The sequence below is a fragment of the Bombus pyrosoma genome, linkage group LG6 (assembly GCF_014825855.1).
Source record: "Bombus pyrosoma isolate SC7728 linkage group LG6, ASM1482585v1, whole genome shotgun sequence".
Lineage (NCBI taxonomy): Eukaryota > Metazoa > Arthropoda > Insecta > Hymenoptera > Apidae > Bombus > Bombus pyrosoma.
This window is the reverse complement of record NC_057775.1, coordinates 9937540-9953265: the sequence shown is the minus strand read 5'-3', so window position 1 is coordinate 9953265 and position 15726 is coordinate 9937540. Positions and strand designations below refer to the sequence as shown.

General features: G+C 44.1%; 1 protein-coding gene across 1 annotated transcript in view; it reads right to left on the bottom strand.

Moving 5' to 3' along the window:
* The window catches only part of LOC122568276 (protein MLP1-like), a 64764-nt gene extending 52805 nt beyond the window's left edge, over window positions 1–11959 (bottom strand). Inside the window, exon 1 of the mRNA XM_043727841.1 lies at window positions 11790–11959. Within this exon, the coding sequence (XP_043583776.1) occupies window positions 11790–11869 (80 nt within the window). The 5' untranslated portion in view covers window positions 11870–11959. The remainder of the gene's footprint in view (window positions 1–11789) is intronic.
* Window positions 11960–15726: the final 3767 nt, after the last annotated feature.

Sequence of the window (15726 nt, the reverse complement as noted above, 5' to 3'; positions counted from 1 at the left end):
GTTTCGTCCTTGATGTACAGTTTGTAAAAATTAGCAAATATTTATCAATGCGTATATGCAACGAACGTTGGTCTCGCGGCATAGCTACGTTTAATTCAGACGAACAGAACATAGTAAGTAGTCACGCAGCATCTAGCCGTTGTCGGTTACGAGATACTTCGGTAATTAACCGGTAATGAGGTATGGTCTAGCATGGCGAGTGGATAAATAAAGTCCTAACGGTCGATGTATATATATATATATATATATATATATATATACATACATATATATATGTATATATGGAGAGCGAAGAACGAAGGGTGAGGAGGAAAGGTCCTAATGGAATATAAATCTTGGAACTGCGCGGGGGTGGAGCACGTACTTACGTCTGTGAGTGCGTGGTCGAGATTCATTTGTAAGGGCGTTTATTGTTCGTCCATTGCGGTTTATACGTGCTTGATGAAGATGTTGGTGAGGATGGAGGAGGAGAAGGGTTGTATTAATGGCACGAATGTATAGACTCATTAATTCCATGTAATGTTGTCCTCGTTGCATCGCTGTAATATCGCACAGTGCATTTGTTTCGTTCATTGCAGAAGATTAAGGATATTATTGATGGTTATGGATTAATTTTTGGCGTTACTATGTGAACTGAATTTTGGTAATTATCCATTCGTGAATGTTAAACGTAATCATACCACTGTATATTTACAGTACAGGCATATAGTATTTATAAGATTATAATTTGTCATTAGACCGGCATAAAATAAACTAGCCGGCGATACCAATTTGCAATTAAGTAGAATAAACATTAAAGTAAAGTATTCTACTTGATTTTCAAAAAGATTCATTATAATTTTAAATGAGGCTTGCCTGTTTTCGGTCTACCTTTCAATAGCTAATTGGGCGTTATTAATAATCAATGGCCGTGAATACCTGAGATACCCCACGAGGCACTTCAACCGAATAAACGTTCTTGAGTATTTTATCTTTGAGAAAAAAAAAAAGGGAAAAGAAACAAGAAAGACGCGCCATAAGCCTGAAATAAAGATTGTATTCCTTGGTTTAGTGCATAATTGGAGATTATTAAAATGTCCCTGAATAATGCAAATACCCTATAAGGTATTCGAAGTGCTCGATCACGTCGCACATAAATTACAAACATCAAGTTCCATCATAAAGTCTGTAAATTGAATCCGCGTATCAAGCGCTCTCATTAAAGATGATTAACCGAATCGTTAAAGGACATTCGAGGCGGTGGTATGACCCACCACGTACATCCAACGAGCACCGTAGCTCTGCACGATACGCTTGTATTATATAGTCGGATAAGTACGCACGCCGCTACCCTGTAATCCCTAGATTATAGTCCGGAAGAATCGCCGACTAATACCTGGCCATAATCAATATTCAACACGCTTTCCAAATCCTGGTCTTTTCAAATAAATTTTTTCCTCCTACGGTTTTCCTCTATACGAACCACGTTCGAATAATTATTCCGAATATCTGGTTAGTTTTGGTACAAGGTTGTCAATAAACGTATTCTATTCGTATTCTAATATTTTGTTGTACTCTCGTACTATAACTTTCTCGCAACAAAACTCACGATAAAACTATGCACACGGTTAAGCATGGAATAAACTTGTCGGCTCATCTACGCAATCCCAGGGCAACGTTCCGCGCCCTCTTCTTCATAATTTCTTCACAGTGCTTCATAACGAAACGCGTCAGCCTGTTTAAAGCCATTTCCAAGCGTTACGACCAATCCCCAAGCTTTTTCCTGCTGGAACGATACCGCCGAGAACTGTTTCCGCGTTCGCTCGTAGACCACCAGCGAGAGGATTATCTCGGAATGGCAACAGTCCTCCTATGCGGCTTTAAGTATCAGCCTATGCAATCCGCTTTGACAACGGTAAATAGCTAGTACACTGTGATAACGCGAATCGATATCCCTCGTATATAACAAAACTAGATAGCGAAATGTATATCGAATTAAAATACTGTTACGACAAACAGGATGTAATTTTTCGTTGTTTAATCAGACGTTCGTAGACATCGATCGATCGATACAAGTATTTTTTTCTCTATACCGAATAGAGGAAAGGAAATTCCTTAGGAAATTTCGGTAAAGTTCCAATGATACAAACTAAACTTCTTCGAATGTACGAAATCCCAATTAGGCTACTCTTCCGGCACGAAAGTGAGAAGCATAGCGGTAGCTTTTCTTAGACTGAAAGGCGCGCAACGCGTAAAAGAAGTTGCCATTCTCGTTCGCCACTTTAGTCTCGGCTCATTCGATACCGTACTGTCGTCATCGGCCGGTAATGACCGGCATCGTGCAGCCGAAGCCGGTGAAACCGTGCACGCGTGGATTGATAGTTCTTAGTTACGAACGAGTCCTGTTCCCTCTCACCTCTATGGACGAGCGAGTCGAAGCGCGACGCTCTCTCACGGCCCCAGGATCGACGCGACACTTCGACGAAGGGTCGTAAGTCGTACGTCGTAACAGACCGACGACCAGTTGGTAATCTCTCGCTAATAACCGCTTCGGTCTCTGCACTTTCATGGATCACCGGCCGTAAAGTCAAATGCGTGGATATTTCGTTGCGAACCGGCTGTAATCGTCGCGTTTCTCGTAAATACGTTTCGGAAATTGTCAACCTTCGTTGCAGAGTTTCTGTATGGTTAGAGTTTAGAGATGGCTGACCTCGGAGCGAAGCAACAGTGTTCGTACGATTTGAGTCAGTAAGATATTTGAAAAATAGAATGTACTAAGATATTTTCAAATTCGTCGAATTTATATAATTCGTTTATTTCTGTAGCAAATTATTGCAATATCGATGATAGTCGATAGATAAATTTTACGATATTACATTTCACAACTACGCTTTCCAGCCCATGCGATATCTTCCGGAAAGAATTCTTCGCGTGGTCGTTTTCCTTCATCTTCGGTTCTACTATTTCTAGCGCAAGAAAATCTGCTCTGTACAGAACGTGACCAAAGGTAGTTTACGCGAGTTCGACGGAGGCTGGAGGCAGGTCGCGCGAACAGGTGGCAATTTGCATCGGATGGAAAAAATGAGGAAGGGTTGAATCGAGACTCGGTATGCGCGAAATGCCGAGCGTGGCTGCACGCACTGCTCGGAATGTCAGTGGACGGGATTCCTCGTCGACGATTTCCAGCGGATGTTCTCGTAATATCAGTGATTTACAAAGATTTACTTAAATTACAAAGATTTTAATCGAACTTGTTTCTTCGCGTATAAATAGCGATCAAAGTTTGAGAATCATTTTTCCCCGCGTCTAGACAATTTTTTCATTCTAATGTCAAGGATGCCTGACATATCCATTTACCAAGCAGTTCGTCTATAAGATCAGTCGTCGTGTTTCCACCTTCCACCTTTATGAGAGAACAACCTGACCTAGCAAGGACAGAGGGCAAAAAAACGCCGAGTCCATTAGCAGCTAGCGATTAGCATCGTTTTAGCACAGTAGAACACTAAAAAACCATCTGTTAATTACAAAAATAATATACGTACGTAGCTCGGTTACAGTACATCAGGTTTCCGAAGAAACAGATGTCCGAACGAAAGCGAGCGAGTGGCTAATTGACTAACGAGGTATTCGCGGCTCGTACACGTCGTCCATCAGCCGTCACCGAGGAAATATCGAGATATCGGCGGGAAGGAATAAAGGGAAAAAGAACGAAGCCACGAGGATAGGAGAAAGACGAAGCGGAGAAAAAAGAAAATGTAGTTTGAAGGAGAGAGGAACGCAAAGATGGGCGATCCTGTTCGAGTAGCGTACACAGCTAGGTTAGCAGTAGTCCTGTTGGTTTTAGTGTAATCGAGCCGGGCGTCCTTTATCATCGCGAGAAAAAATGGCCATTTAATCACGGCGTTTCCCGACATGGGGTCCATGCGCACCCCTCCAGCGCGCCGCCACGAGAATCATTCTGATATTAATGGCGGACGGTTTGACCGCGTAATATGAGGAATCGTTGGCGCGCGCGTATAATATCACTCGGCCGTGCCAAGCCGCTCGAGGAACACGCATGTTACACGGCCGAGCATGACAAATTAATCGTCTACTTGACCGGCCCCACTCTACCGATACGCTGGATCCTACAGCATCGTTCAGGGATTAGTTCCAGGAATATTGTCCAATATTACAATCGAATTGCGTTGAACATTGGCTACGGTGGATATATTCGACGAATAATCGACGAATACAAGTGGGAAGATCATATTCGTTGATTGTGGTGCCTCGTGGCTATTTACGCACGCAAGCTTTTTAAAAATCAATCAACGTTTTAAACCAGAGATATAAGTCACGTATCGACCTCACCTTGCAAAAGAAGACGAAGAAAAGAAAAGGAAATAACGCCTCGTAGCGAGGCTACACGAAACGCAGAACCGATCGCGTTTCTGCCTATACAGGAATCTCATCGAGCAATCAGCAGCAATCACAGTGCCAAATAAAAGAGTAGAGTCGAGTGGCGATGTAGTCGACTAGATGGCCGGTACGCGAGCCCGTTACAAAGTCGACAATTATCGAGGAGGAGTGGCCCCGGCCGACCTCTTTGAAAACGGCACGTTGCTCGATGTCCTCTCGGACGTCACGATGGATGCACCCGCGGTATGCCGTGGATGTCACGTGGATTGGGCCGCGGCAGGTCTCGCGGAAGGTTAATTTCATCGCGATAAGATCGTAGCAGCGGATTACGCGGCGGAACACGACTCGAACACCTGTAACGAACGTGATTTTCTTACCGAACATTCAGCGTCGAACGGTCCGCGTCCGGTTTTTCCCTGTGTTTAAGAATTACACGATACGGCTGTTTCTCGATATCCATGCGAGCATTAAGCAGGATGAAGAGAGGAACAGCAGGACCGGCGTACTCGCGATTCTTTTTCGACACGCCGCGAAGATTTCAGGTTATACGATCGGGGTTAATGACTGAGGTGTAGTCGAGCGGTCTAGGAATACGGGACCGGTGAGTTCTCTTATCGATTACATCTTGATTAGGGAAAGCAACGGACCGTATGAGACTGTTTAGTGGGTATTGGAAACGTGCGACGATGTACATACTTCGCCTCGAAAACGATTTAGATCGTAGAATTTATAGCATCGATGCCAGTGGAATGTGGGAGAAGCTTGCATATTGATTATAACCTTGCCGTACGTCTATACGTTTTAAAACAGTGATTTTTCTTTTTACAGTGTTTAATACAGCTGTCTTCGTGTGCTCGTAAATTTCAACTATTTGTAAATAAGAAGAAATTGGAATTAATTAGTTTATCGAACTCTCTATCGAGGCATCGTACGATATCTAACGCGATATTAACGAAAATTTGAAACAACCTTACGATCTAAATTGGAATTTTCAAAATTTCATCATCCACTCAAATGTCCAAAGATATCTAAACACTGTACGTTTCACGAGGCTACGTTTCCCGCAGAAATACGTACGTTGAAACGATACATTAAATGATCAAGTTAGATGATCGGCGGATACTTGGAAAAGGTGGGCGCTCATTGGAAAATCCGACCACCCGTGGCGGATTCGAGTAGGCGCTGCACCGGTGCTCGGCCGAGCGCGAATAAAATAGTGTGGGAGAGTTGGTGTTCTTTGAAAATCGTCCCTCTGTTCGAGAGAAACACTTTCTCCGGTCGGCGACCGATCGCGAGGACACCGTTTGACCCAGTTCACCGATCACGCTCTTGTTAATAAGCAAATCGAATATATTGCCTCGTATCGTATCGCTGCAACGATCACGCTGTCAGTTACAACAAAACGAACCTAAGACTGATTTATAAAATGCTTTGGAAACCATCGTATTAAATACAAAGCAATTGGAATAAAATGTCGAACGTAACCTGAATACATCAAAGGGTTAATTAAATCGAAGACGAAGGAGAAGATAAGTCCAATGATTGCGCGAAGCTTCGATATTGCTATTTAGCGTTCCTTTTGTCCGCACGGATCGCTGGCTCGAGCAGCCGAGCTGAAAGTGCCAACGATTAATAACCTGATACGCACGCAGCGAGGATCTTTCGTGCTCGCCATTAGTCGCAACCGCAGTCTTATCGCGCCACGGTCTCTCCACGGCTACGGTCACGATTTCGGAGACACTGGTGCGCAACCGACCGTGTAATTTACTGCGAATCAGCGTCAATTTAGCGATACTCTGCTGGATCATCGCCAGCTTCTCTTATCGACTCTCTGTTCGAACAGGTAGTACGGTTAAAGACACGGGAAAAGCAAAGCAGAGCAGGGTCACTCTTAAAGCTGTGGCCACCGTGCAAATTAGAGAATTTTTCATGGATCCAAAACTTTGAAACTGATGTCGTTTAAGTTATATATTACGGTGCAGGATTTTTGCTTGGTCGATTGGCAAATGTATAACTTTCGCTTATTATTTCTTCGAGCAGCGGGTAAATTAATTTTGTCTTCCGAAATTATTTAAAAAATCGTTTTAGACTTATATTCGTGTCTGAAAGGTGAAAAAAAATAGAAATTGTACTAACAAGCCTTTAGAAGTAAGTCAAAGAAAGGAAGATACTCTGATTTAGAATTCAAAACGAAAAAGAAACAATCTAATGTTGCCTAATTAGGTTAAATTAAAGCGCATAAGTACGCAGCTTGGTCTATGAACGTTATTGATATTATTCCTTCTCGACGAACGTCACGATGTTTCGTTTGCATGCGATATTGTAAGGATCACATATAGCGCTTCCGTAATATTACTTCAAAGATTACACGCAAGTATACGGAGCAGCAGACTTTTATTAAACCCTTGAGACAGAAATCTCGATCGTCATTGGTCGTAAACATCAAAGCACCGGCGGCGCGGCGATGCGAAGCGTGGGGACACGCTTGATATCGTTACGGTGTCCCATACGGAAATTCTGTTTCACTCGACGGAATGCAGACTCATTGGCCGGTGTTATAAAATTAAGCATCGTGTTTCGAGCAATCGAGTTGGCTATCAGCTTCTCGCGAGGGAATGCGAGATGATTACCTGGAACCTTATGAGTATCCTCGTATAAGTATTCGCTGGCTTTTTATCTAACCTTTTAACTGGGAAAGACGACTCAACTCGTTGATTATCTATATTTTGGATTTTATCATTCGCCTATCCACAGAAGCTTTACGTGCCTTTTCCTCTCATTTTCATACGTAATTTCTATGTATATGAGGTATTCGATATAATAAATTTAATATTTAATGGCTATAACAGCTCTCAATTAAGGAATGGTGTTGTTAGTTCGCTAAGAAGTTTAAAAGATCCACGGCTCTGAAGAAGATCAAGTTTTGAGATCTCGAACGTGGGATTAGGGCAGTAAAGCGTTGCACGCTATGGCACACTGTCTGGGAAAGGATCATTTTCGTTACGTAACCGCAGTGAGTAGGCCTGTGCCAGCTTTTGCACTTCGTCTACGTCACGGACGTGTCGGTCCAGCGTTAGATTATGAACGCCTGCTTTTCCTGACAGCTCTATAGTGATTTGTACGGAGCCCGATGTCACAACGCGAAACGTCCAGAACGTTGACAGCGGAAAATTGCCAACAAGACATAAATTATCTTCCGATGATGCTTCTCGACGTAAATTACAACTGGACTGTACATTTGAAAAATAGAAAAAATTCTTAACGACTCAAAGCTTCAATATCACAGAGGGAATAGATTATTTTGCGCGTAAAAATATCGAACTGGCGATCGCAATTTTTCTGATCTACGTATTCGGTGGTTCGCGAAAGTATTTGAACGCTTACGCGGGTCATTGTACATGCAGAAATAATTATGATTTGACTTTGAAAACGTAATATGTGCAAACCCCTTTACCTAACATTAATTGTCGAAAGGGCGATCTCGAAACAAGCGTTTCTCAAATAAACTCGGTGAATGCTCTCCGTTAATGGCTTCGTTACGAAACTACGATGTTTTGAAACGCACGCAAACGTGTCGCCATTTTGATCGATGTGTCGTTGTCGTCGTCGGCGTCGTTGTCGTCAGCGTGATTTCTCGCGCGACCGCTCGCTCCCACCGGCTATTAATAAGTTACTAATGGAATCCCAACTTACGTGGGCGAACCGATAAATTATCTTGGCAAAAGCGTACTCGACAAGTTGCGCCGCATTATGCCACGACGGCTATTCGAACGTTGGACGCAATTAACGCGCGTGTTCAGTGACAATTTCCAGCGGCGCATGGTGCTAGCCGAGTGAGTCATCGATTTCAATTTCCTTGAGAAAGTGTTCTACATGTTTTATGTATGTTTGAAAATTCTGGAGCGCATAATAGATATATATATAATCGTACTTTCTTCGCAAAGAATATTTCAAATAGTATCGTAGTCGCGTTCGAAGATAATACTCGAAACTGAAGCTTTCTCTTCGCGGTTTAAATAAAAACAGACGGAAAGGATGTTTCGTCGGGACTGAAGAAACCAACTGTCTAAGTATTCACAGCCGACAAATCCAATTACGACGAAACCACGCTGTGAAATCAAGCACCGCTTGTAATTGTCATAATAAGGACGATATTGTTGCCGCGCGTCAATTACGTCGGAACACGCGTAACGCGAGGTGTAATCGGTCGCTGTCATGCAACGTCGATGGTTCACGTAACGCGTCAGCCGTCTTCATTTGATATTTCGCGATTCCCCGTTTTACATGCGACAGCTCCGAACCAGTTAGATTCACGAGGAAAGAATGTTTGTACGTACTGTCAGTGGTGAGTGACTTGACCGGTTGCACAACGGTTGTCTGGCAAATAGAAGATTGGGACAGGTACATAGCGCGTTGGAAAAGTTTGTCGTAGTACGATCGTCTGGTAGTGACGCGTTGATGAAGATATGTACGATGTAATTTTATAATCTTGGACACAGTTCACGCGTCTACAAGACAGCAGAAGATAGTTTTCATCGTCATAATCAACGACAAAATGTTTGATCAAACCGCGTAGCCAATACACGTAACCAATACACCAAACGCAACGGAAGTAAAAAATTCACGAAACATCGACAAACATCGAACAATTTAATTTACATGTTCGTTGAACGGAGTCAACGTCGAGTTTATTGTGTATAGAACACGAGTCAACCAGGTCCGGAGTCTTAATCTTCGTGTGGAATCCGTGGAACGTTATTATCTGCGTACAACTTATTAACGTCGGATTCGATCGATTCTACGGGGTCTTGTAAATCGATAGGACGCGCCGGCAACCATACGCTTTAATGTTTGTTTCGTGCTGACGTATAACTCGAAAGATTGCCGTATATCTGCGCTTTATTAAGATAGCGATGTAACGCGCCTCTTGGTGAGCGCAATGTCGGCTTAAACGCTACGCCGCGAATTCATGGAAATTCTGCAATTTGCGCGTGCGCAACCATAAGCCCCGGGGAATCGTGAGATGTGCGGTGTAAACGCGCAATTTGCCTAGCGAATCTCTGGCAATCTGACTTTCGTCTCGCGTATGATATGCCGGCGAGACACCTAAAGTGTCTGAAAGTTTATTTTATTCGTGAAATATTTAGCCGATATGAGCGATAGAAATATCGCAGGCAATCGGTCTAACTTTCCATTAAACGCAATCTAATCTCATCCCAGTATCCATCTACCGAATAAACAGTTTCAGACTCACGACAGTCGACGGCCAAACTAACAACTCAACGAATTCCATCGTTCTTGAAAGCATCTTTTATCAACCGAAGTAAGGAAACTATGGAAATAAGAAGAAGAACGAGGACGCGTCGAAATTGACCCGAGCGAAGCGTATCGACGGTCACTCATCGCGCGGAGTTAGTATCGCGGCGGCGTATCTCGTATACGAGATTAATAGGGAATAAGCGAAGATACAGCGGCACTCGAGTTTGTAATCACGGAATCACCTTCGTCGGTCGACCACCCTCGAGATTTCCGCACGCAAGCAGAACGGAGGCCACCAGGCCCTCGAAGGCTGCCGCGTAAATCCGTGTCGGCTGGGTAAACCGAGATACAATTAGGATTTGCCGGTGAAAAAGAAGCGACCAAGAGTTTCGTTCCGCTAGCGGTGCAGTAGTCCGTGCTCGTCCGTGGTTTTATATCTGATCGTAAGGTTCGCAAGGCGGGGGACATTTTACGACTGGCACTTTGAATCGAGCTGGGCCCCGCAAAAATCGCGATCACGCGTGTTTCTCGGTGTTCCGGCTGGTTTCTCCGATCGATTCGAGATCGATGATGGCGTGAGTAGTGGTTTGGGCGGTTTCTCAGATTTCTAGTTAGTCGAAGGTATTGTTCGTGCTACGACATTGAAGTTACAGTACTTGGAACGCATGCAACGGTAATGCACAGTAACGATATTTAATTCTCTATGACAACGGTGATGTGTAGATGATTTTGTTTTTAACTATTCGACGAGTAGAGAGGAAAAGATATTAATTTGCGGAATTGTCGATTAAAAAATATGACAACCGTTCGTACGATCTTCTCTGTGCATCGTGACAAGCTTTGACATCCATATGGCGACGTCATGGCGTGCGGAGCTACATAGTTGCGGTTGATCCGCTAACAATGCTGGCTCTGTCTCACGCACGTGAATTCGTGGAATCGCCGACAACGGGACGAACGCCTGTCCCTTCGGGGAGAACACGAGCGAAATGCCTGAACGCGTCATGGAATGGATTCGCGAAATCCCGATCTCTCCTGGCACATGTGTCACAAATATGCACAGCCGGATTAAATTAGTCACTTGAGGAAATTACAAGATATCGAAGAGGCTAGGATTGCAGCACATTGTGATCATGGAAGTGTAGTGTTCCTTCCTACCAGTCTCTAACCTAAAGTCTCCCGTCTCCTTTTTCAACATTTAAACCTTTGACACCTGATAGGTATGCGACTTCACTATGCTTAAACATCTGTATATTCTCATTCGTACTTTCACTGACCACACGCAGTCTAAGTACCTGTCATAAATCGTTCGAAAATAGAATACTGTCAAACTAACTGCCTTCAACGACTCTCAAGAAATTCGTCATCGCTAATACACATCTCAACGTGTTTAATTTGAGGCAATGATGTAATGGGCATAACCTCCTAGCGTACCGTAGCTTCCAAAATTTTTTAAATACGCTACATAAATTTTGTCAATGTACATCTAGCACTTCTCAATACCCATGAATGTCTAGGTTCTCTAATTTCCAGCTCGATTCTCTAATTAGTACCTCGTCAATCTTTCAGATAGATCACGCGTGAGAAAGTATTTTCTGTTAAAAACGGTTTAACCACTCAAATAATTCAGCAGAAGGTACAGCGGCAGCGAGACGATCGCGCGAATTCCAACGCGGTTGGTTTCGTGCCCGGTGCTCGTTACTCTCTCCCCGTTAGCTGGCTCCTGTATAACCGCGCCTAAATCCTGTAAACGCGAGCGTTACACAGCCGTGAGCCGATATTACGGATCGCTGCGATCCTGCGAACGCTACCGGTTCGTTCTGCATCGTCGCGTCCCCCGGGAAAGCTTTATTCCCGAAATTCAACGACTTTCTACCGTAGCCGATTGTCGTTCCATTTGCCCGTATTCTACATTTCACATAGATCGATCAACGTATTGCAGACAAGAGCAGTATCTTTTTTAAAAAAGAACCAAAGTAGCTACGCTTTCAAACTGCTAGCTTACAGTGTGTAATTTTTATTTTCAATTTTATCTTCAATTGTGTTTACAATCTGAGATTCAACCTTTCAATAATCATGCAATTAATCATGCAATCATGCGATTACTTGCAATTAATCCCTTTCAAGCACTTGATACTAATTTATCGAATCACCTTATATAATCCGCCACCAAATCTAAACGATTTGGGTCAATATATGGCGGCCCATTACGTTCAACCCACTTGGACCTCATCAGGCATATCCACGTTACCGCCAACCACTTCACATCCACGTTTCCTTACATTTTCTTCTTCCATTTCTTTTTCCTATTCGAGAGCGCCCCTCCCACTGCCAGCTCCCCTTTCCTAACCTCACACTCTCTCCTTTCTCTATGCAGCGTCGCATCGGAGAGCAATGCGCTCTCGCGACGACGTTGTCCGGAGCGGCGCGGCGCGGCGCGGTGCGCAGCTCTCCGTGGTGTGCACGCGCGCGTAGGTCGCCGCTCTTCTCGGCCGATGACGTGTTCGCCGCGCGTTTCGCGGAATGCCACGAGCAGGCCTGATTGTAACGGAGCTAGGACCGCGGGCCACTCTCGTCAGAGCGCGCCGGTGTGCGAGAGCGTGTACAGTGCACGTACGCGCGAGCAGCCCGCCGCGTGGGCGTTTGGCTCGGGCAGGTGGATGCCTGGCCCGCGGCGCTAACGCACCATCGCATCGGCCGCACACGACCGCGCCACCACCACCTTCTTCCTCTCGCCCTACGTTAGTCCAACGATCTTACACCTGGATTTTTTCGTTATTTGGTTGTCGTTTGGTAAGATTAGGTTTTTAGCGGTTGCCCGAATTTATAAAAATATTTCTCATGCATCGAGTTTCCGGCATTTAACCATGAAATTCACCTTAGTCGTTACTGCGTTACTCGCAACATGTCTTCCACGATTGAGACACATATTCGTAAATTGTAACGCACGATAAAAGCAATTCCAGTGCAGACGATACGTGGCTACGTTTTCTCATAAGGGCACGCCTTACAATCTCAAATCTCGTACGAACAATCCAAGAAACCAAGTCATGAAAGCCTCAAAACCGCGATATTCGTCTGTATACATACGTATATAGTTCTAAGTCGACTTACTAACAATTAACTATCGGCAGATCGTGACAGGGACATAGGCCGAACACGAGGGCAGCCGTAGGAGGTTTTCTTTGACCGATGAAATAAATGGATAGTCTCGCGAGCATTGCGCCTTTGTTTGTGTTCATCGTGGTCAGGAGCTTGGGAGCATGTGCGGTGATTGCCGTAACCATCGGGCACGCCTGCCTGACTGGCTGACTGCTCGCCAGACTTGGCCACTCGCTCGCCTGTCTCCTCTCTCTCTCTCTCTCTCTCTCTTTCTCTCACTACCCCCGCTACACCGGTGCACGCCAGTGCACCGAATGCACTTTACTGCACGTTGCGCCGCCAACTCGGCCGCTGCCAATGTATCACCTATCTACCTGCGCGACCGTACGCAACTGCCCCCCTCTACGCCCTTTTTCATCCTCCTCTTCTTCTTCTTGTTTTTCTCTTCTCTTTTGCCGCTTCGTCCTCCGTTTCCTCCCGGTGAACCGCTCTTCTGTGCACCTCGACAGCTCGTTTTGCTCTCGTTTCTCGCGTAGCTGCTGGCCCTTCGCTCCGATTCATTCGCCGTGTACCTCTCTTTTCGATTCTACTCGTGGATATATTGGATTCTTCTGTTTGCCTCTCCGTGGATGCTTCCTCCTTGCCTCTCTTTCTCGTCTTATTATAGTTTTACCCGCACGATGTTTACTTTCCCCTGCGTCCCATCTGCATTTATCCCGCTCTCTGAACCCTCATACGTAGTCGCTTGCGCAGTAGATTTTGAAATTTTGTTTAATATTGCGAGATAGATAACTGCCAGATATCCTCGTATCAACGTAACAGGTCAACGAAGAAATACAGGGCTTCGCTAAATCGAAATGAATATGACAATCGTACGAGTTCTCGTCTTGATACAGCGGTATAAGTAGATTGTTTCTTCATGCACCAGACGCTTGGTCTATAATCCCTATACTTTCTAAATACGTACGTTTTTCTGAATATTGCCACTTTTTAAACCATATCTCTGGAAACCTTTTATCGAACACTCTTTCCTTCCTTCAAAATTACCACATTCCTGTGTCTTATTACCCTTCTAAATCATTGGTCTTCGTTTTCTTCTCTTTTCTAAAACGCGTTTCGAAACGTCCCTTCCTATATTCTTTCCCTGGCTTTTTTGTAGTCTATCAACTTTTTGCCTTTTACGATCCTCCTCCTTCCAATTCTACATTTCCAACTTGCATTCGAAATCTCACAAATCCCTCTTGTTACTTCCTCTACACTTCCTCCAAATTTTAAAACCTTCGTACGTCTCTTCTTCAATTTTTCACGTTCGCTTTCTCACCCTCTCGCGCGCTCTAACCCACTCACTCGGCTCTCTCCAGGATCTCCTCTCTCTTATCCAGCATCTTCCGCGCTCTCGCTCGCTCTTCATGAGAGTGCATGTCACCCCTCCCTCGTCCCCTCGCCGCGGTGCAGCTCCGGATCCGACCACGTTCTTCCAACGCGCTTATCTACAAGCACGGGCGAAGTGACTCACTCGGTGAGTGGTACGAGCACTTGTCGCGAGCAGCCGCGACGCGGATGCCGATTCCCTGGGTCCGATTCCGCGCTCGAAAGGTTCTGGGCCGCATGTCGCCTGCGCAGCGGTTGCGTAAGCCGATTTTACGAGCGAGCTGTGCCGTACCTGCACGCAGGTGGACACGGACATGCAAAAGCGCGCGACCCTCCCGCCGTGAGAACTTTCTGTACCGATTTTCGTCTCACCGGATGTCTAACTAGGTAATGTTTCCTTTACCGATTAATAGAAATCGCGATATTGAGCGTCCAGGAATTTTTATATAGAGTCGTTTATTTGGCGTATCAACGCACGAGTAATTTATGGCTTATTTGCGTAACGGATGAAGATTCTGAGGCTAGATATATATACATTCTGGACAGAAGAATGACATGGAAACGACACATCGTAGATAAATCCAAACAACTTAAAATAAAATTTATAAAATTCTACCGGCTCGTTGGCAGACATTCCAACTTAAGCGTGCAGAGTAAAATATATAATGTTATATAAAACCATATTATAGACCTGTTTGGACCTATGGGATCCAACTATGGGGAACAGCGAGTAATTCCAACATAAAAATTCTTCAACGAAAAATTCTTCTAAGGTTCTTAATAGATGCACCTTGGTATGTTACCATCGAAACGATACATCGCCGCCTTAAGATACCTACAGTTAAAGAAAAAATATCCAAATTCAGTAATAGGTACAACATAAGAATTAACAACCACCAAAACCCACTAGTTACTCAATTACTTGACACGTCGGATCAGATCCGCTGGCTAAAAAGACATTACGCTTTACATTTAAGCACTAGATTCAACTAGAATCAAACATGCGATAAACATTTATTATTCACGTTATAGTACCACGCCAAAATAATTTACTTATAATTCTCAATGAGAATTGATTGTAAAATTCTTCCAAATAAAAAAAAAAAAGATATATATACAAATGTGTATATATAGAGAGATTTTTAAACAAAGTTCATTTAACGAACATGTATTTAGGTGAGTATGCATTTTTCCAGCGACAGATGAAATTCTTATGTCGACTTATGTATTTGCGAACGTAACGTTTTCCCCTAGTTATAAGTGAGAAGTGTTGGGTTGGCAATTAAGTGATCACTTAGTTGCCAATAGAATCTTATAAATACGCAGAGTTTTACGCGGAGTCGTTTGTTTGGTATAATTAAGTTTCGTTTCGTGTAATTATGTTAGTAATTTGATACTTCCGTCGGTGATAAGTGTTGATTACCGTGTTCGGTCGTGCTAAGATTTTTACGGCGCCTTTCTCGGCGAACGATCGGTCAACATACCGTTCGTATCAAATTTAATGTACGAATAAAGTCAGTGAAATGTATATCCCATTAGGAAAGCAGTATGCATATGATAGACGTTAGTTTCTAGTGAACTATCCAGTAACGAGTTATCAACATCGATAACTAACAG